The sequence below is a fragment of the Limulus polyphemus genome, unplaced genomic scaffold (genome assembly GCF_000517525.1).
Source record: "Limulus polyphemus unplaced genomic scaffold, Limulus_polyphemus-2.1.2 Scaffold6665, whole genome shotgun sequence".
Classification (NCBI taxonomy): domain Eukaryota; kingdom Metazoa; phylum Arthropoda; class Merostomata; order Xiphosura; family Limulidae; genus Limulus; species Limulus polyphemus.
The window spans coordinates 10,618-33,504 of NW_013672275.1; the positions used below are offsets into that span (position 1 = coordinate 10,618).

General features: G+C 34.6%; 1 protein-coding gene across 1 annotated transcript in view; it reads left to right on the forward strand.

Annotated features, from left to right (window-relative positions):
• The window catches only part of LOC106473949 (kinesin-like protein KIF11), a gene marked incomplete at its 3' end in the record, with an annotated part of 30,354 nt that overhangs the window by 5,211 nt on the left and 2,256 nt on the right, over positions 1 to 22,887 (forward strand). Inside the window, exons 3-10 of the mRNA XM_013934638.2 lie at positions 212 to 285; positions 1,498 to 1,573; positions 2,181 to 2,363; positions 3,551 to 3,766; positions 4,229 to 4,295; positions 4,579 to 4,657; positions 8,395 to 8,587; positions 21,197 to 21,346. Of these exons, the coding sequence (XP_013790092.1) occupies positions 212 to 285; positions 1,498 to 1,573; positions 2,181 to 2,363; positions 3,551 to 3,766; positions 4,229 to 4,295; positions 4,579 to 4,657; positions 8,395 to 8,587; positions 21,197 to 21,346 (1,038 nt within the window). The remainder of the gene's footprint in view (positions 1 to 211; positions 286 to 1,497; positions 1,574 to 2,180; positions 2,364 to 3,550; positions 3,767 to 4,228; positions 4,296 to 4,578; positions 4,658 to 8,394; positions 8,588 to 21,196; positions 21,347 to 22,887) is intronic.

The following is a 22,887-nucleotide window of genomic DNA, read 5'->3' on the forward strand; positions in this document are numbered from 1 at the left end:
AACATTTAAGATTTGAAGTGTTCATAACAATCTGAAATCAAAGTCTTTCTGGTTTAAAATAGTTCTTTTATGTAGGGTTTTTATTTTAAACTATATACATGATTTTGTTATACGCATGACGTGTTAGTCTTAGATATGTACAAATGTGTAAGTATGTAGATGGTTTATCAGATCTAATAATTTCATTGGTAGTTTTTTCTTCTTTCTCTAGATTGATGTATATAAAATGGTTGTTGGCCCTCTTATTGAGGAGGTTTTAATGGGATACAACTGTACCGTTTTTGCGTGAGTATTACAGTTTTTTATTGTTTCAGATTTGAGACCTTGTCGTGCATTAAATCTTACATATAGTGTAATAAATGTGTAATTTTTCTAAAGCTATCTTCTCTTACAAAGGTAATATAGATGCAAAATCAAATGGTTTATTTTTCTTAAAAAGATGTTTTTATCTTTCTTAGATTAAACTACAAAAGCATTTACCATTTGCAAAATAGTTGATTAATGTACTATAAACTATTGTCTTACTATTATATTGAGTTTGCTGTTTAAAGTTTTTTTAGTGATTTTTGACAAATGTGAAACACTTATCATTACATTACAAGTTTGTTTTAGATTCTTAAAAGTGATTTGGTACAGATAAGTTGTTACTCCTCTCAGAAGAGATTAAAGCATTATATTTAGCACGATGGATGAACAATACGCATCATTAATATCCACATGACCCCCCCCCCCCCATTAGTGATTTTTAGGCTTAAACGAGAAAGAGTTCAAATTGTTGTCAAACTAAAATCAGAAAAGGATAAAGAGATACAGTTAATACTTTTTTTTTCAATATTTAACCATTAATTACTGAAATCCGACCAAGTTTGAAGTGCTTATTTATTTGATGCCATGTCGTTTTTGAAGAGCAAAAAAAAAAGTATGTTTGAAGATGATTAAAAAACAATTTTTCTCAATGTGACTGTTGAATATAGAACGAAGTCCAGCATTTGGTTTATTATTACTGTACTCGCTGAAAATATGATTATTACTGTGATGGTAGTGCTTATAGTGTGACAAGAAAAGACCTGTGATCGAAGAAGTAGAACAGGAACGTAGTTTTAGTTGTGTTTCTGTTGCTTGCTAAACTAGAAAAGTGGTGAATCTGAGGTGTTTTTAAGGTAGTGAACAACCTTTTCACGCACCTCGTGTTTTCAAATCTATAAAACCATAATCTTTACTTATTAGTTTCGTTGAATTGTCAAACGCCTGATTTGTAAGACAGTCATGACGAACTTGAACAAAATCCTTGAAACATTAGATCAATTGTTTTAAAGACATTGTGCATTGTTTGAAATCTGTGTTGCCCTTAGGTCTGTGAAAAGTCCTTATGTGAATAAAGTGTTTTATTTATTTTTTAATGTATTTGTTTTTCTATTGTTTTCACAGAGTGAGAATGGTCTTCTATATGTGTGTTTAATGCTAGTCAGTTAAAGAAAATAAGGTCCATTTTTGCAGGTATGGCCAAACAGGAACAGGTAAAACATATACGATGGAAGGAGAAAGATCTGCCGGCAATTTCAGCTGGGACAGGGTACGTGTTATTTATACCGCTACAACAACAAATCCTTATAATGATAAAAATTCTAAAATAGTGAAGTTAGTAATCTTTCTTAATCAGTGTCTGCTGATGATTGAGTTGTGGAATTAGCTAAGCATAGAGTCCAAGATTTAATCTTGCTAGTTTTTTTTTTCTCACAGTGTATTATTATGATGCAATTAGTTGCTTCCTATTTAATGCACACTTCTGAATGTGTTCCCTTAATCTACTGTTTTCAAATGTTGTATTACTTGTCTGTGAAAAGTAGTTTGGTTTTCAAATGTGCAGTTTTGCTTCTGTATGGAGAAGAACATGTAATGATTTAAAAAAAAAAAAAATTATCTTGAACTGTAAATTTTATATGTTGCAAATCACATGAAATAAGTTTGAAAGCAGTGTTTCAAGTTCTACTGGGGGGAAATAAAAATAGTAACTGTTATTGAATATTTATATGGTTAATTGTTTCAAAAAATAAATATTTCAGTAATATTTATTTTTCATATAGCTTGATCATTTTGGCCTTAATTTACCCATAAAAAGTTCGTTTACTAATGACCTATCTGGATCTAAATTATAAAAAGAGTTTTAATTTGCCTTCCAGGATCCTCAGGCTGGTATCATTCCTCGTACACTCCATCAGTTGTTTGAAGAGCTAAAGCATCAGGATTTGGAGTTTACGGTTAGAGTGTCGTTTCTTGAACTATACAATGAAGAGCTGTTTGACTTGTTGAGTCCCCACGATGACACCTCAAAATTACGACTTTTTGAAGATGCAACAAGAAAGGTTTAGTATTTTGTGACTTTACTTTGCTGGTATGCGGCTTAATTGTAGTGTAAGAAGACATATTCTACCTTTTATGGCTACGAAAGGACTAGGTTTATTTACGTAGATATCATCTTGTTTTAATGTTGTAACTGAATTCCTGATCATTTTGCTGTTAACAACTAGTTTAATGGGGATTTACAAGCTGAAATATCTATTACCATTGGGACTTTTAGGTAAAACTGGTGACTGACAGATAATTCAAAATTATTAGACTGGAGGGGTGGTACAATAAGATTTGTGGGAGTAATAAATCAAACTGATCACTGAAATGATAAAACCAGACACAATTGTTTTGAAGACAGTTGCAAACACAATCTTCATTAGCTACAACATAATGTTTATCATGTGGTGTTACTATTTTGAAAGTTTGCTATAGACTAAGCTTTTGATGGATTTCAAAACTGACCAGCTGTGACATTCTTAGATTTTACTGATTTATTTACCTTTCAAGTTACATCCACATGTAATAAGAGGCTCAATCAGAAAATTGTATTACAGAGTAAGTCGGAGTTCCCTGTCTTAACAAAATGGAAAGTAAAGTTTATTTAGTAGAGAAAATCAAAGTGACGAATAAGCTGGAGGAAAATACAGTAACTTCGCTGGAAACATTTGACTCTCTACCCTAGATCTGTTCCAAGCTAATAGAACCTAACATTGTCCTCAAGATTCCATAATGTTGATCCTCTCAGAGTACGTGCAATACTTGCATCACTGATGGTCATTCCATTGGCAAAATAAGGGAGGATATATCCTCAAGGTGTCACCTGATCTGACATAAGTTCCAGTTCTTTTCAGTGTCTAAAAACAAACAAAATAAATAGGTGCATTTAGAAAAATTTTTTGAGAGGGTTGAAGGTTTAAATGTTCCATTGCACAAAGCACCTTGTTTCATAAAGCTGGCCTTGTTACGTTAATTGTTAAATAGCACTATTCAAGCTTTAATCAATCAGCTTACTAAGTGGCACATTTCGAGTAAAGTGAGACAGAGAGAGCATTGGTTATTCCCATGGTATCTTATAACTGATTTATAGATGTCGTAATGATTTTCTTTTGCTGGTGTAGGGTTAACTAAATAATTATAGTAGAACATTGTTATAATGTCTTCTAAACTGGATGATAAGGAGAAGATATGAACTTGTTTTCAGGGATCTGTCGTCATTCAAGGCCTTGAGGAGATCACAGTTCACTCTCGGGAAGAAGTGTATTTTATCCTCGAGAAAGGAGCCGCTAAAAGGCAAACAGCCTCTACTCTAATGAATGCTACATCCAGTCGTAGTCATACTGTATTTTCCATTACCGTTCATATCAAAGAGAATATGATTGATGGGGAAGAACTGTTAAAGACTGGGAAATTAAATCTGGTAAGTCGGAATAATTGTAATTTTTGTGATTTTTTTTATTTTTAAGGGCCTAATTCATTTTCCTTGCTTTAAAGCTAGCAAGCCATTTGTTCTAATTTCTGTGTATTAGACAAAACAAAATGTAGTCTATGAAGAACAAAATATCTTTTGGTTTTTGTGAAAGGGCTAGCAATTTAATGCTATTTATCGTTGATAGTGTTCTTATTTCTTTAGGTAAAAATGTACAAAAAATTGTCTCATACAATAATAATGGATAGAAAATGCACTTTTGTTGGAAACAAATGTTGTTCAAACATTAAATAATATATTTCGGGCTTTACAGTATTTATTTTTTTTATTGGACTGTTTTTAAAAATAGATGTATCCATGATCATTATGGATAGTTGATGCTCATTTTTTTTCCTTTTCTTTTGTATTTGTTTCAGACTGTACAAATAAATAATTAGTATGCATTTTTATCAGGTGGACTTGGCGGGAAGTGAGAATATTGGTCGGTCAGGGGCTGTTGATAAAAGGGCTAGAGAAGCTGGTATGTGTAGCTAAAATTTAAATATTTTTTTTCTATATTAATAATAATGGCTATCATTTAGTACTTTGCTGTTCAAAAATTAATTTTTACAAGTAAACAAACTAAAACAATAATACAAACTTGATGAAGTTAATTAAGCTTTATTAACAAGTACCCTTAGTGGCTCAGAAGTATCTCCGAGGGCTCATAATGCTAAAAATTTAGTTACGGATAGTACATTGTGTAGCTTTGTGCTTAACAACAAACAAACTTTTAAGAAGCTCTAATCCTTTATCTCCCCTAGGAAATATTAATCAGAGTCTTCTTACACTTGGACGAGTAATTACAGCATTGGTAGAGAAAACTCCGCACATTCCTTACAGGTAAGGGATCACAAGTTTTTTAAACTCGTTCTCAGATGATTCACTTTTTTTTTTTGTATGCTGAAATATGCAGGTTTTTTGGTTTTAGTAACGGATTTTCCATAATTCAGTTATGCCGATTTCGAAAATAATATTAATTTTTTTCTATCACATAAGGATTTTTTACAAATCAGGAAGAAAAAAAACAACTCTTTCTTAGATTAAATTATTATTTCATTTACCACAATGAACATTTATTTTATTATTATGTTTTTTAACCAAAATACAAATAAACCAAAGAAAAGGGAAGAACATTGATGTCAAACGAATATATATCCTGATTCATCCAGATTTTTTTTGTGTGTCAAATCTACATCTTCAAAACTATGCGTTGTGGTCTTTCTTTTATGTGATGCATCTGAAGCATCTCGTTTTAATGACGGCAGTAATCAGCCATCATGATACCTCATCTCCATTTCCTTGATCTTTTGATGAAACCCCTCCTCTTGTTCTTTGCTGAAAGCACCGAGATTTTTAGGGAAATGATCAATATGTGAATGTAAGAAATGAACTTTCAAGCTCATATTACAAACTTACTCATTGAATTTATTGAGCATGTTAGTGATAATATTTTTGTAATTTAGGTCCTTGTTGTTTCATCAAGTCCAGTTTTATGTGAAGTGGAGGTAATAAGACTTTCTTTGTGTCACCCAACTTTCACTTTCAATGTGTTTCAATCCTGGTATTAGGCTGATTCTGCGTGGCCATTGTTTCTCTGTCCAGTGCTGATTTCATGCTCTGCTGTCCAATTCACACATGAAACATGGAAACTTTCTACAACTGGATTGTTGACCCAACAACATACAAAGAACTTGTATGTCTCCACAAAGTAGCCAACCATGTTCTTTGTATTTGACCTTATTAAGAGGAAGTTTGAGATCTTCATACGTTTCCTTCAAGTGAACCGAATGAGCAATAGGAACAGTTGCATATATGTTACCATTGTGAAGGAGAACACCTTTTAGACATCTTTTAGAGGAATCAATCGCCACTCACTTGGTTCATAGACTGCAGCTCCTAGCATTGGTATTAATTCAGCAATATTGTTGCAATTAACCACTGAACCTTCTTGTGAAATGTATGGTATAAACTTTCTCTTGATTTCTGTACCAGTAAAACAATGCCCCTGGAGAAAATAAGCTCTTAGCCTGACATCTGGATCTCAAAATCTCTGAAGAATCCTTTGAAAGGCCCAAATCTCTTACGAAATCATTAAGTTCACCTTGTGTGAAACGTTGTGGTTCACCAAACATTTCAGGTTGAAAACAATCCCTATCATCATTTCCATTGACATTAGACAAGAGTCTCAGATGGAGTAGGTGCAGGTACATCAGGTTCATGAGCAACAGGTCTTATAGCAGATTGAAGGTTTGATAAGAAATTTCGTTTTTATTTCGAGTGTTGTAGCCTTGCACATTACATGAGCAAAAATATCAGTCATCTCCGTGGTTTCTAGGCTCACGCCAGACCATTGGAATTCCAAAAGGCAAAGATTTTTTCTTACCTTTAGTCCATTGTCTCAACTCTACGACACAAATGGTGCAAACTTGATGCAGAGCATTTGATTTGTCTTGATCCCCAAGTTTTATTCCAAAATACCTGTAATACGCTTTTTTGATTAATTCTGTAATGTTTTGTCATTGTTTCTTCACAACAAATTTACCACAAATATAACATAATATGTTTGGATCATTTACACAACCTCTTGTTGCAATAGCAATGTATAAATAATATTGAAAAGAAAAAAATAATGTCAAAGTGCACACACAAACAAATACTATCCAGAAGTGACACTTCATGTGGCCTGTTAACCGTTTATATACTAGTGGTGTGTTTCTCATGGGTTCTGGAATGATAGATAAAACTCTCACGTTGTGATTGGTCTAGAGAAATCTATAGCCAGTGGTTGTCAACATTTTAAACATAACAAAATGTGACCCGATTTCAATGAAAATGATTCACTTATGTAAAATTACATGTGACGTTTTGTGAAAAATCTGTACATGATGGAGAAAAAATGGATATTTTTAAATTCAGCATAAAGGAATTACTGTAGAACATGTAAAAATTTCAAGACGATAAAACAATCACAGGCCTGTGTGATTAGAATAAAGTACACGTACGCCATGGTTTACTGAATTAAGTGGCTTGTTTTTCAATTTTATAAAGCATTGTTTTTACGTATTCTTCAATTTGGGTTACTTGTGGTGAGTAAAGGACATTACAAATGCCATATACAGATAGGTTAAGTTATATATGTATCGGTAAGTTGTTGATTTGTAAGGGTAATGATGAGTTGTGATCCATCACAGTCGAGATACTGGTTCCCCCCAAAATAGCATTTGTAGTGAGGTTGATTGAAACTAGTCATACAATATAAAATAAAAAAATAATTTCTTGAATGTTATAAGTTTTTAAAAGAAGCAACGAAGACTAATAATTATCAAAGCATTTAAAATTTGAAGATCAAAGCAGAGAAGTAGTAAACAGTATTATTTGACCGGGGGGTTTCGATGGTCAGAGAAAATTTAGGGGCAAGAAAAAAATCCAGATCAAGGAAAAGTTAGTCCATTTGGTATTAAGGCAGGAAAATTTGATATTTACTAATAGTTGTGGGATTTTATGAAATGGTTTTACATAATTTTTACGGTGGTTATAGTAGCCTTTGGATATTAAATATGCGTAATGTATGCATATTTGTACGTTTATATGGAGGTATAATCTTCACTTAACTAAGGTATTGGTCTGGTATGGCTGAAGAACAAATGAGTGGCATAGGTTCTGTTAAGGGGTGATGAGAGAGCTTTATGTTGAATTTTGATAATGTGAAAAATAAATAAAATTCAAGACATTTTTGATTTGTCCTATGGCTGGAAACCTCATTTAAAGTTTTTTTTTTTTCTACCACTGTGTAATTAAGTAGTACAATGTCTTGTAAAAATGTGGAGTTTTGTACTTGTTTGAATGATAAATACATACCAGGAGCAATGTCTTATTCAGTTATGTTTTATAGTTACGAATTTCTAAAATTTATTGTCATTGCAGTTAACAGAATGGTTGGTGACAACCTTAAAATCTGTTAGATAAATAGTTCATAATTTAAATTATCAGTCCCTATAGACAGTTTCAATATTTATTTTGGGTGGAAAATGTTTTATGAATACGAACTGTTGAAACACAGATTAAGTTCCCATAGGCTCGTGTTACCATTCCATATTCGGCTCTTAACGAAATTCTACTTGATACAAAGCATGTGCTCCCTCTAGTGGATATAAACAATATATTAATAGATAATAATGAATTTAAAATGGAATGTCAATTTTACCAAGTTAGTCAAAAAAATTAAATTTGTTTTTATTATTTTATATTGTTATTACTTCCTTATCATTTTGTAGTTATTATGAATGGATATGATTTATTATTATGACATTTTGTTATATTTAACTGGAAAATCACTGACCAGGAACTATGGTCATAGTTTGGTGTTCTGAATTTGTATCAGTCACATACTTAGAACATTGTATCCATGAATGAATATTTTGTTTGTGATGATAGAGTTCAAGCTTTGGATTAAATTTGAAATATACGTGTGTTTTCGTGGGATAAATTTAATATAATGTAATTTTGTTATTGTATCGACTGTTTTGTTTGCAGTGAATAAGTGACTACGTTTTTTTTTGTTTTTTTTCTGAACGTAGAGAAAGCAAATTGACACGTTTGCTTCAAGATTCTCTGGGAGGTCGGACCAAAACCTCTATTATTGCCACTATTTCTCCTGCACTTTGCAATGTAGAAGAAACACTAAGCACTCTGGATTATGCCTGTCGTGCCAAAAACATCACAAATCGACCTGAAATAAACCAGAAGTTGACAAAGAAAGCTTTGATTAAGGTAAGACTACAAGTTAGAATTCCTCCAGGCAGTTATGTGATTCAGGTCTTATTATACAAGAAAAAAAAAGGGTGCTTATATATCTACATCCCCAATAGTTTTGCTGATACACATGTTTTAGTTTCTGCATCTTGGTTCTTGAACAGTTAAATCGGTATTCAGTTGTTTAAGTTTTATGTGACAGTATTAAGAGTTCTGTTTTTTTAAAAGTTTTACCATGTCTACCACCAGATGGTGCATAGGTTAGAAAATAATGAGTGTTTTAGTGTGTTCTACACTTTTTTGGCTCTGGTTGCATTGTTAATATGACATTCATACCTTACTGTTTGCTTCAACAAGAGTTGCGGTGGGTGATGATGACTTACTGCCTTTCCTTTAGTCTATCAGTTCAAAGTTAGGAACAGTTAGTGCATACAGCCCTTGACTAGCTTTGCACAAGTATCCAAAAACATGCCAGTGTATAAGAAAGAACCTTCTGTACTTTTCTGAACACACTTTATAATTTCGGTGAATTTTCTAAATATATAAAGATTCAAGTCTTGCACCATATTTACTTTTCAACTGTAAAAATGGTTTAACTATAAATTTTGGCAGTAACATTCTGAAGACTGTATTAAATACAAATTTACTAGAATTTTTACACATTATGAAACATGACTTAGTAATAGAATTTGACCATCCAGCTCATTTTTCCATGTCCCCTAGTGAGTCAGTTGTAAGTTTATAAACTTAAAACACAAAAATTCAGGGTTCTACTCCCCACAGTGGACTGAGCAGGTAGCCAAATGTGGCTTTGCGCTACAATAAACATTTTTGTGTATCAAAACGTAGAATCGATAACAGCCAAAAAGTTATTAATCACGTTGCTTTTATGTTTTCAGTGTATAGACTAATGAAGATTATTGAAGTTTTCGTTTAGTTCATGGATAGATTATTGAAGTTTTCGATTGATTTTATGGATAGGTTAATGAAGGTTATTGAACTTTTCGATTAGTTCATTCACAGGTTAATGAAGATTATTGAAGTTTTAGATTAGTTCATTGATAGGTTAAAGTAGGTTATTGAAGTTCTCAATTAGTTCATTCACAGGTTAATGAAGGTTATTGAAATTTTAGATTAGTTCATTGACAGGCTATTGAAGATTATTGAAGTTTTCGATTAGTTCATGGATAGGTTAATGAAGACTATTGAAGTTCTCAATTAATTCATTCACAGGTTAATGAAGATTATTGAAGTTCTCAATTAATTCATTCACAGGTTAATGAAGGTTATTGAAGTTTTCGATTAGTTCATGGATAGGTTATTGAAGTTATCAATTGATTCATTCACAGGTTAATGAAGATTATTGAAGTTCTCGATTAGTTCATGGATAGGTTATTGAAGTTATCTATTGATTCATTCACAGGTTAATGAAGATTATTGAAGTTCTCAATTAGTTCATTGACAGGTTAATGAAGGTTATTGAAGTTTTCGATTAGTTCACTGAAACATTTTAAATATTATAGAATGTCATGTGTACATTACTAAAATGCTTTTCCTTCCTTGTAACCAAGCCTAGCATTTCCAGATTTTCCCAACATGTGTTTTCAACTGTAACTTGACAAGAAGGTAGCTATTAGATTACAACTAGCATCAATGATGTTGAAATTGTGTAGAAACGTGTATGATTTTTCATTATAATCTCTTTATAAGTACGATGCGTATCTTTATTCTCTGTGCTTCATACAGTTTTAAGATTCAACTGTGTACTGTTTCTCGAAGAATTATGTTGTCCACACAGACCATCACGTCTTGAGGGACACAAAGTAGGAAAGTTACAGGATTATAAGTGGGGTGTAAACTGATATCCCACTCTAACTTCTGGACTTCACTCTTTAATTGTTGAGTAACACAGGACTTAGCTTTATCATTTTGTGCGAGACCTGTCAGTAGCTAAAAGATATTGAGCTATTAAGACAATTATTTGCAACAGTAGGTTACTCGTATACAGTGAATGAGAAAAAAAAAGTATTCCTTTCTTTGAGAATGGGCCTGATGATTAAGGCACTTGAGTCGCAATCTGAGGGTCACAGGTTCGAATCCCCATTACTGAACATACTCTTGCCATTTCTGCCGTAGGGGCATTATAAGTTCTGGTAAGTCTCACTATTCACTGGTACAAAAGTAGCCCACGAGTTAGAACTGGGTGGTGATGACTAACATCCTATTACTGCTGAATTGAGGATGGCTAGTGCAGATAGCCCTCATGTAGCTTTGTGTAACATTCAAAACCATACCAAACTTTCAGAATACATCTTATAATTTCACTGAACAACTTATTTATACAATTTATTCTCCTTTGGATTCTTTCCTGTAAGCTCGATACAGAAGGTTGATTCTGATGCTTTATCTGAAGGAGAGAAAGTTATCTTGACCAAGATATTAAAACGTGTGGAGTGCTTGGCTCTACCTGTTAACATCAGTGGTGATACATAACAGCCCTCTTTGTAAATCTGAAGATCCTAAATCTGTTTTTTTCATGTTTCGTAAAGCCAGCAAAATATGAATAATTTATTAGTGTAGATCTAAATTGAAATGTGATTCAAAATTCTTTTAACATGACAAATCCTAGATGTGAGTTTAAACATATGGTGTGGGTCGGTCCCAATACTAAAGTCAGTTGCTAGTGTTGCCTGTCTCATCATCTGCATTGTGTTAAAGGATGGTCTTTATCATTCTTTGATTGAAAACTCTAATTTTTAGCTACAAGATGACTTTAATAATAGAAATAAACGACATTAAATCACCAAAATTTGTTGTTTTTCTTTAATGGCAAACTCGGCATTTCACTTTACAGCTTCTTCAGGGGCATTCTACTAAAATACAAACTGTAACTGACAGTACGAAGCTTCAATAGGTTTGAATAACAAATTCTAATAATTTCTACAGCTTGCATTTGACATATAAAGTAGTAAAGCGTATTGTTGAATAAATCGTATTGTTGGAGTAATTAACTGTTGCCTGTAATAAACACACATAAAGTAGTAAAGCTTATTGTTGAATAAATCGTATTGTTGGAATAATTAACTGTTGCCTGTAGTAAACACATATAAAGTAGTAAAGCTTATTGTTGAATAAATCGTATTGTTGGAGTAATTAACTGTTGCCTGTAGTAAACACATATAAAGTAGTAAAGCTTATTGTTGAATAAATCGTATTGTTGGAGTAATTAACTGTTGCCTATAGTAAACACATAAAGTAGTAAAGCTTATTGTTGAATAAATCGTATTGTTGGAATAATTAACTGTTGCCTGTAGTAAACACATATAAAGTAGTAAAGCTTATTGTTGAATAAATCGTATTGTTGGAATAATTAACTGTTGCCTGGAGTAAACAAAAGTTCTACCCAAGTTGCAGATGAAAAAACAAGATAATTATAATTACAGGTATCGTTCTTTGTAGTTTGTTCCCATTTGTGTGTGGTTGTAGTTGTTTGTTCCCATTTGTGTGTGGTTGTAGTTGTTTGTTTCCATTCATGTGTGGTTGTAGTTGTTTGTTTCCATTCATGTGTGGTTGTAGTTGTTTGATGAGAATTGTCATTCTTTGTTGTTTGTTCCCATTTGTGTGTGGTTGTAGTTGTTTGTTCCCATTCATGTGTGTGGTTGTAGTTGTTTGATGAGAACTGTCATTCTTTGTTGTTTGTTCCCATTCATGTGTGGTTGTAGTTGTTTAATGAGAACTGTCATTCTTTGTTGGTTGTTCCCATTCATGTGTGGTTGTAGTTGTTCGATGAGAAGAGCTTCTTTAAATTTTTTATTTGTTTATTTCTAGCACTAAAATGCCTTATACACAAATGTGCACTAGAGATATTAAATAATGACTTTACAAGATGACTTTACTCGACCAGAAGGAACAATTAATAGAAAAATAACTACATAAATTCTAACTAACATTTTTTTTTTTCTTTTGAGAACTTGTCAATGGCTATATACTTTAGACTCTGAGGATAAACCATTGTAACATATGGTTAATATTCTGTGTTGTAATCAATATTTTTACAAACTCTCATGCTTAGTGCAGGTATTGATAGCCTGAGTTCCAACAGAGTTGTGTGTCAAACAATCTACAAAAACAAGATATGAGCCAAAGTGTACAAAAACAATGTATATATCTCCTAGGTTACCCAAAAACTACAGTATCTTTTCAAATTTTCTTACACTCTTTAAATATGCAATACAAGTTAAGTGTTAAATTATTGGTCATGATGAGATTTACATGTTTGTATAAACTAATAATGAATGGATTTATTATTAAAGAAAGTACACCTTGTACAGCTTTTTTTTTTGCCGGAGAGAGTGGTTCTATCCCAAATCCATTCTTTATTACAACCGATTCTTTATAACCTTGTTCGTATCATGTGGTCGATGCCCAGCCAATGCTTGAAGTGGGTGTGAAATTCTTTCTCGACACTGTTATTAACACCCTGTCCTCCAAAAAAAAAAAAAAAAGAACAGAAAGAGAGAGAACCATTTTTTTTTCTTTTTTAAAGAAAATAATCCAGTGCAGACATAAAGTTTTATTTTTTGTCATTGTTACAGATTGTGTACTTCTGTAAAGAAGAGTGAAATATTTATTTTGCATTTAAAAACAAAACAATAAATACTTTACATGGTGTATTTTCTTTTAGCTCGTCATTTATAATCCAGCGACTCCTGTGATAATTCGTTTATAAACTAGTTGTAGTATTTAACTATTACATTTTTATCATTGGATAAATGTCTTTTATACTGTCAAGTTAAGTTTTTACTGGGGTATAAATCATAGTAAAGTTTAAACTTCTTGGTCTCACCTAAGATACAGAAAAATTACATTTTCATAACCTGCACTACAGAATGCCCGAGTTTTCTCAATCTATAAACATTTTTTAAGTCTTTATTGATAAATGATTAAAAAGAAATGGATCCATTAAAACCTCCGAAATACATTCAAAGTAAATTTAAGGATTAAATCATGATAAATTAGATCAAAGTGCAGGGATCCTTTTTTGAGCACTTGTTTACTGTCACTGTGAGTGATAGTCTTATCATCCAGAAGTGGGTTGATGATTTGGCTAACCAATTTTCCTCCTTAAGTAATGCTTTCTCAACTTATTTAATTCTAATCGTCTACGAAATTGTGCAAAATTATGTTGTATCCCCCTTCTCTATCTCAGGTTGGAGTTGGACTTTATTCCAACCAGTCATTTAAAGTCCAATTATTGATTCCATAGATTTTTTGTTGCATATATATATAAACCACAGGGATTTATTTTCCCCCAATTATGATAGGTTATAGTTGATATAATATATTGACTAGTATATAAATATGATAGGTTATAGTTGATATAATATATTGACTAGTATATAAATATGATAGGTTATAGTTGATATAATATATTGACTAGTATATAAATATGATAGGTTATAGTTGATAGACGGTCTGCTATAATAATAATAATACTAAGTAAGTAAGAACATAGAAATTAAAAGTATATATGTCACAAGTTAAACTGATGTGGGTGGAAAATTTTCAAGAACATGGGCGTGGTTCAATGTATAGGGACACTCCTTTTTTTTTGTCTCACACACACACACGCGCGCAAATGTTAAAGATTTGTCTCAGTCCGACGTTGTTGTTATGTCTTTGTCAGCAACATCCATATATTTTAATAGTGTCTTACACAATGTATCATAAGAGTGTTGTCGTCCATGAATCAGCAACAAGATGTCGAGGTAAGCTGCAGAAAAAGACACACACGGAAAACATACATATTTTAAGTAACTTTTCAGGTTTTTAACGTGAGTACTCATATTTGTAATAAGTCATTTATTTGGACTATCACCACGTTTTTTTTTTTAATCCACAAGCTTTCGGCTCAATTACCTAAGCCTTCTACAGATGGGAGGCAACATGTGATTCAAATTGTTACGTTAGATCCTGTTGTTTATTAAACGTCTCGCACCTGTAGAAGGCTTAGGTAATTGAATTGAGCCGAAAGTTTGTGCATTAAAAAAACTAAAATAAACAGTTGTGATAGTCCAAATAAATGACTTAATACAAATACAGAATTTGTTTAAATTATTCATCAAATTAGTAACCCTAAAATGCCTTTGAATAAACAAAACTTTTACATCAGATATAAAGGCCCTACCCGTCCCACCAAACATGCTCGCCCTTTCAGCCGTGGGGGCGTTATAAGGTGACGGTCAATCCCACTATTCGTTGGTAAAAAAAGTAGCCCAAGAGTTGGCGGTGGGTGGTGATGACTAGCTGCCTTCCCTCTAGTCTTACACTGCTGGCCCGGCATGGCTAGGTGGTTAGGGCGCTCGACTCACAATCTGTGGGTCGCGGGTTCGAATCCCCGTCACACCAAACATGCTCGCCCTTTCAGCCGTGGAGGTGTTATAATGTGATGGTCAATCCCACTATTCGTTGGTAAAATAGTAGCCCAAGAGTTGACGGTGGGTGGTGATGACTAGCTGCCTTCCCTCTAGTCTTACACTGCTAAATTAGGGACGGCTAGCGCAGATCGTCCTCGTGTAGCTTTGCACGAAATTCAAAACAAACAGACAATAAAGTGCCTACTAGATTACTGAAATATCTTAAAACAGTAACCCCTCCCTACATCTATTGAATATGGTCCCCCAAAATTGTCTTAACTATTCGAATGGGTTGGAAAATCCATGTTCTACGCGAATTCGTTTTTGGCAAACGGTCAAAAAGTGAATACCATTTCGGCAGTAATCTAGCCTAAACTTATGAATGAGATGGTCAATCTTCCCAATCTACCTTCTTGAATTTACTACCCTACAGTAATCTAGCCTAAACTTATGAATGAGATGGTCAATCTTCCCAATCTACCTTCTTGAATTTACTACCCTATTGGGAAGATTGACCATCTCATTCTCTCAGGATTCAAGCGACAGGTGCTAATTGTTTTACAATCCGATACGATGTGGGCTCTCGGGGGGGGGGGGGGTATAGTTTATTCCCGAGAAGTCGTACCCCACTACTGTTGTCTCAGCTCATCCCGCTCGTGATCTTTGAACTGTCTTTAAGTGAACTCCGCACAAATGTCATTTAAAATTTTAAATTTCAGAATGTTAAGATTTCTTAGAAAACTTAAGACTCGTGTAGATCTTTAAAATCAAGATTTTTTTATTATTATTATTATTTTAAACAAACTTAAGGGGTAATATTGAGTTTTGTATATATATTTTCTAGGTTTCAAATTATTTTCGAGAGGCTCGATTTCAGATCTAGATGAACGAATCTTAAATCCCTGAACCTACTGTTAACAGCGTAATGATTTTAATCTTAGTAATGAAACCGTAACGGTTAGTTTTAGGGGAACACTACTTAAGAAGCTGTGGTTAGGGGACGCTCAACTCGCAATCTGCGGGTCGCGGGTTCGAATCCCGCCCACCGAACATTCTCGCCTTTTTAGCCGCGTGGGCGTTATTATGTGACGGTCAATCCCACCATTCTTTGGTCAGAGAGTAGCCCAAGAGTTGGGGGTGGGTGGTGTTGATGACTAGCCGCTTTCCCTCTAGTCTGTCACTGCTAAATAGCTCTCGAATAACTTTACCCAAAATTAAAACTAAACTAAACCTTAAGAAGCTATGAAGGGAAACGTTGATTGACCAATTAAAGTGTCTTTCATTCTTCAATGTTCACTGCGGAAATTAAATAATAAGTATACTGATTTTATTTGTTTTGCCTCGAGGGGTTTTAAAGTAGTACTACACGGACTGTCGTTTCTCGGTGTCCATCACATTAGCTGGATGTCAGCATGATCTGGATAAAGCCAATATTAACTTCTATGAAATGTTTTTAGCAGTGAGAAAGCACCAGGCAACTGAGATTTTTAGGGAAAATATGTTCACGTTGGGCCGGACCTGACCTGACCTCGTGGTTAGCACGTGAGGCTGCGTATCGAAGAGACCGCGTTTCTAGGCGTAATGTCGCTTAACGCCGCGCTGTCGGCGCGTTATACAAGCGACAGTCAGTCCCGTTGTACTGTTCAACTAGATGGGAAAAGCCCATATGGTGATAGGTGCAGCTGGCTGGTCCCAAGGGTCTCTGACCTGGTCGTGTTTAGCCCACGTGCGAAAATATTAGTTATGTTCATATTGAAAATTCCAGTTGTATTTCTACATTTCTCTCCCCCCTTTTTTTGTTCTCACGTTTTGTGTCATTTATTAGATTCTGCGGATTTAAATGGTCAAAGTTCACGCATTGATGTCAAAACTTATGATTCTGGCAATATGATATCGTCAGTTTGGATATTTGTTTTATCAAAATTAAATGCAGACTGTAACGGTGTCTAAAAGCTTCTGTTAAATTATAAAGTCATTCATTAGGATAACTAAATCACGGAGTATGAGGAGACGCGGTTTCATTAAAGAGCTCGGTTGAAAAATAAAATGGCGGTTATGTTCAATGGAATTTAAAATGTGCTGTCGTTTATGGCGGCTTATCTACTCCAGTTGGCCATGTGATAGACATCAACGTAGATATAATGAATTAATGGTGTTTTCGTGTAAAAACCACTGTCGGTATCTGAGGCTTGTCCACTTTGTGCGAATACTGATTTATTGCATCCAGCGAGAAGAATTTTGAAACTAATAATCGGAGCATACGCAATTGATTGTGCCATAAGATAGATTGAGGGTGAGACACGAATCCAAAGTAATGGTAGTGAGGAGAGTTTTGCAGTTTGTAAGGGCTTGAAGATTTCTATTGGCTGTAAACCCGACTTTGCAACCAAGAAAGTTTTGAATCGCAAATAATTACTTAATAAAGAAAAAAAATGGACCCCATCAGAAGTTATAGGGCTCGGCATGACCAGGTGGTTAGGGCACTCGACTCGCAATCTGAGGGTCGCGGGTTCGAATCCCCGTTCCACCAAACATTCTCGCCCTTTCAGCCGTGGGGGCGTTATAAGGTAACGGTCAATCCCACTATTCGTTGGTAAAATAGTAGCCCAAGAGTTGGTGGTGGGTGGTGATGACTAGCTGCCTTCCTTCTAGTCTTACACTGCTAAATTAGGGACGGCTAGCGCAGTTAGCCCTCGTGTAGCTTTGCGCGAAATTCAAAACAAACAAACAGAAGTTATAGGGTTAAGAGGGGGGAAGACTTTAAATCAGCTTACATCATTGGTTGCTAAGCCTTTCTCCACTTTTGGCTTTATTTGCGTAAGGTTTAGAGGTCTCAATTTGAAAAGGTTTGTTTTTGGAATTTCGTGCAAAGCTACTCGAGGGCTATCTGCGTTAGCCGTCCCTAATTTAGCACTAATAGACTAGAGGGAACTCAGCTATTCGACACCACCCACCGCCAACCCTTGGGCTGATCTTTTACCAACGAATAGTGGGATTGAACGTCACACTATAACGTCCCCACGGCTGAAAGGGCGAGCATGTTCGGTGATAAGGATTCGAACCTATGGCTCGTAGCTTGCGAGTCACGCGCCTTAACCACCAGGGCATACAAGCCAATCTTGGGAAGACTGATCATAACTGATTACGCTTAAGTATTCACAGATGTAACTTGATTTTATGATGTTTACATTGAGCTTGCTAGTCTCAGATAAAACGATTTTTTATGCGATAAATCTTCAAACATATTATGAAGGAGCTAACAAAGAAAAATTTATAGATATTATTTAGTGTTTGTAGAATGATTTAAACCCCACCAAAAATAATTGTAACACGATGAACATGCTAGGTTTTCAACATTGAAAGATACCGTGTCTATAGGCAGTGTTTACCCAAGAGTGTGTCCCACAAATTTTACTTTTCTGTGGTCGTCAACCGAATTTGAATAACATAGATGTCTTCCAAAAAATTTAGCCGGCTAATCTGTAACCATATGTTGGCACGATTCCAAATTGAACATTCAATTCAACACACGTTATGTACATGACCTAGTGGTTAGGGCACTCAACTCGCAATCTGTGGGTTCCAAACACGTCACCGAACATTTTCGTCCTCCTTTAGTCTTTTAATGTAATGGTCAATCCCACTGTTCGTCCCAAGAGTTGACAGTGGGTCTTGTTGCATAGCTGGGGCCCTTTGGTATGTTACTTAACACGTTAGAACGTCTGGCGCGGTTAGCTCTCCAGTGGTCGTGCGCAAAATGCAACATTGTTTAACAAATCCCATAACCGGGATCTGTTAAGAAAATCCAAGTGTCAGTTCTAATCCGAAAGCCATATAGCCTAAAAAAAGTGTCTTCGTTTGGAAAAAGAGTAATAAGTTTGGTGTGAATAAGTTTGCGCTATCTTCGTGTGTTTTATTCTTGTCGCTAAGATTTTTTAAAATTTTTACACGTATGAAATAAACTTGCAAGCTGACTTGTCTGTTCACGATTATCACTTGATTGGTAGACACGTTTTTAAATAAGGTTTTTTTTTTTTAGTTCTTGCTTCAGAAGATAGAAGAATAATTTATAACTGACGGTCCAATTATCGGGCCATCACCGCTTCGTGTTACGACCATATGGTTTGACTAATTTTTTTTTTTTCATAAGAACAGACAACAGCTATATTTCGCTTGACAGAAGAAAAAATATTGAAGAGACTCAAAATATGCGAGTGTAGCGCGATGTATGGCCTGGAAGGATGGTGGCAGAAGTGGATAGGGGGGGGGGAGGTGAAAATTGGCCTGTTAAGTTTGATTGGCCGAAATGAGCGTAGACACTATTTGCTCATGTTCAGATTCTACGACGGACGGCTCATGCTATGGAGAACACATGTTGCGTTAATGATTTTACCAAATGCCATAACGAAACGTTAAGTTTTGACCATATCAGCAATAACTTTACCTGTATCTGCTGCCTGGTGGTTGTTTGTAGCACGAACACCTCCAATAGGCGGACAGTTCACGTGTATATATATACGTGGAGCGTCCCAGTATGACGCTTTGATGCTGCCCTTCCCTTAAGGCAGCAAGTAACCCGTCCCATGGCCTGTCGAAAACACGGCTTGTGGCCGAGAAAACTCAGCGTTGTTGTATGGGGATCTACCAGCTTCCGTATACACCGACTAAACGTCTAAGGATATATTCCCCCCTTTGAACCGTTGCGTATCGAATAACTGTATGGTTAATTTTAAAGTTACAATACAGACAGCCCCTCTGTGCGTCGAGTATCGTCCTGCCCTGCTAGATCGACTAGCGCCCGTGCAAGAGGGAGAAATGTAATGTCAGCGGGAAAACCGCTACTCTACGTGACCGTCGGACTGTTGGCTGTGGTGGCCGTCGTTATTTTATTGCTCCAGTGGTCTCGTTCATCAGCGGTCAGTAAATATTTTCATTGTTTACTATATTATATATGAAAAACATTTTTCGGGGGAGGGGGGGGGACGTCGACAGTGTGCTAACACTTCGTTAGTAAAGTTTTAAATTTTATAATATAGCGGTCCATAACACGGAAAATATTAAGTAACAAAATCCAGACCATGGCTAACTGGAAAGCTGCGATTTGGGCGGTATCATATTATCGGCGTAACGAGGTCGATGATAGATAAAATGCCTCCCAGGAGGTTTTTATTTCCTTTTAGGCTTGAAACTATGGCTTTGAGTTGGTTTCGTGTGTAAATTGCCCCTCTGTCGTTGTAAAACACATTTCTCAGCTGGGTTTGGGTTTTGTTCACAAGTATGAACTCGTGTTCCCGTCACGCTCCAAGACATCAAAAGATGAAGAAAACATGGCTGGGTAACCTCAAATTGCTATTTCCGGTGATGAAAAGTGTAGGTTTATGACTAAACGAAGTGTACACTGGGTGTTATCACAGTATTGCGTGATCATCCTATTCATTTATATTATTATATATGCTTGGTCATTTGTGTAATATATATATATATTGTTACTCAAGGTGTGTACTTTTTACTCTCATTCTATTGCAATATAGTCAGGTGTTCTCGTATTTTTGAGCAGGGATAGCGTGCCCGGTTTTAGAATCGGGGGGGATTTAATGTTCGCCACCCGTTGCTTCCAAAACTTGCTCCACTTTTGGGACCATGAGTACGCTATGAAGCCACGAGTACACTATGACGAAGGACGATCAAATTTGCCTAAATGCCGGTGGGTTGGGGTAGTCAAACCAGCATTGTGCTTCCTGATTTAATAAACTTAACTCGGGTAAAATATATTACTTCTGAAGACAATATACAATGACAGTAGTTACACGTATTAGGTACAGAACCGTAATTTGCTTTACTTCAAGGTTTACAATTATCTAAAACCTACGCAAAGGGGTGTTTGTTTTAGCAGATCACGAAATAAATTTCTAAAAAAATGTGCGGTTACAATGTAGCATTGTTTATTTTATTCAGCTGATGACATTTCAGGGCGCTATACATCAGGTATTGAACCACATAAAACATGGACTCCACCCCCAACTTATACAGTCCTACCCTCACCCGTCAGCTTCGCGCGAAAATTGAAAAATAAGTCTTTAGTGTATTGAAATTCTGTTTATTAAATACCGTAGTACTGGCCCCTTTGATGTATACGAACGTATTGATTATAGAGCTTAAGGAACAAAGCCGTACATATTGTTTTTAATTGTTGTTATCTTAATTGTTGTAGGAATACACAGAAGAAATCGAACGTTTAAGACGAGACTTGATAGCTTCCCGGGAAAAAAACGGCATCTACGTTGACGAAGAAAATTACAGGTATTTACAATTTATCGTCTCGTTAACTTGTCTGCCAGCGAAATTCGCGCGACTTTGGAAGGTTAAAACATTTACAGGCACAGATGTTGAATCAGTGAATCTATGAGACACACAGTTTGTAAGTAATCCAATTTCCTTTTGTCAAATTGATCTATAAAGACCATATAAATTAATGTAATGTTAAATAAAGCCTATAATATAACCACTAAAAACACTAATGTTAAGTAAAACGTATAATATAGACTCTATAAAACACTATGATGGTAAATAAAATCTATAATATAAACCCTATAAAACACTGTAATGGTAAATAAAACCTATAATATAAACCCTATAAAACACTATGATGGTAAATAAAACCTATAATATAAACCCTATAAAACACCGTAATGGTAAATAAAACCTATAATATAAACCCTATAAAACACTGTAATGGTAAATAAAACCTATAATATAAACCCTATAAAACACCGTAATGGTAAATAAAATCTATAATATAAACCCTATAAAACACTCTAATATTAAATAAAACCTATAATATAAACCCTATAAAACACTGTAATGGTAAATAAAACCTATAATATAAACCCTATAAAACACTCTAATATTAAATAAAACCTATAATATAAACCCTATAAAAACACACTAATATTAAATAAAACCTATAATATAAACCCTATAAAACACCGAAATGCTAAATAACACCTATAATATAAACCCTATAAAACACCGTAATGGTAAATAAAACCTGTAATATAAACCCAATAAAACACCGAAATGCTAAATAAAACCTATAATATAAATCGTACTATAAAGATGAACCATTGTGTATGTGTGTGTGTGTGTTAGCATCCATCACCCAGAGTTGGTTGGCTCGATTACATTAACTTTCGGCTTTGGATTTAAAGACATAAGCACTTAATCAGTTAAATGAGCCAATTATTACCTTCAACAAAGGAGGGTAATAAATTAGCAGCTAATGAGGTCATTATGGGTTTAATAACAAATAAGGAAAGGGTATCTAACATTGTCCTTTGTACAGTTTTTGGTTCCTTAACGGGTACCCTCAACTAGAATTTCTTAAAAATGTTTTATCTCTCTTTCTTTTTTAAATATATATAGAAAGTGTTTGCGTCGTAAAGATTTTAATAAATGAGTTAATAAACAAATTGAAATCTAGCTTCGGCAGTATTAGGAAGTTCAAAATGGGAATACAATAATACACGTGAAGGGTCTCTTATTTGATTTCTTTACTCACTAGCGGGGCTTCAAGGCCTGCTTAATTGGCTATTATTATCATTATTTACGAGATTCATACAGTAACAGCTGATTTTGTAGAATGCTCTGAATAAAAAGTATTTTAATCTGGTTTATTTTTGTGCCATCTCGGGTGTTATATGAGGTAAAAACAATTAATATTTTCAATACAGTAACAATTTTTTTAGGAGAACGACGCAAGCAGATGTTTCAAAAACGGCGGTGTGTGTCTCTCTCTCTCTCTACCTCATATCAACACTCCTAGTCATTCATTAAGCTTTGCTTCTAATTTACTTTAGGAATATCGTCAATTCCTTTAAGCCTTGATTCGAATTTCCTTTAGGA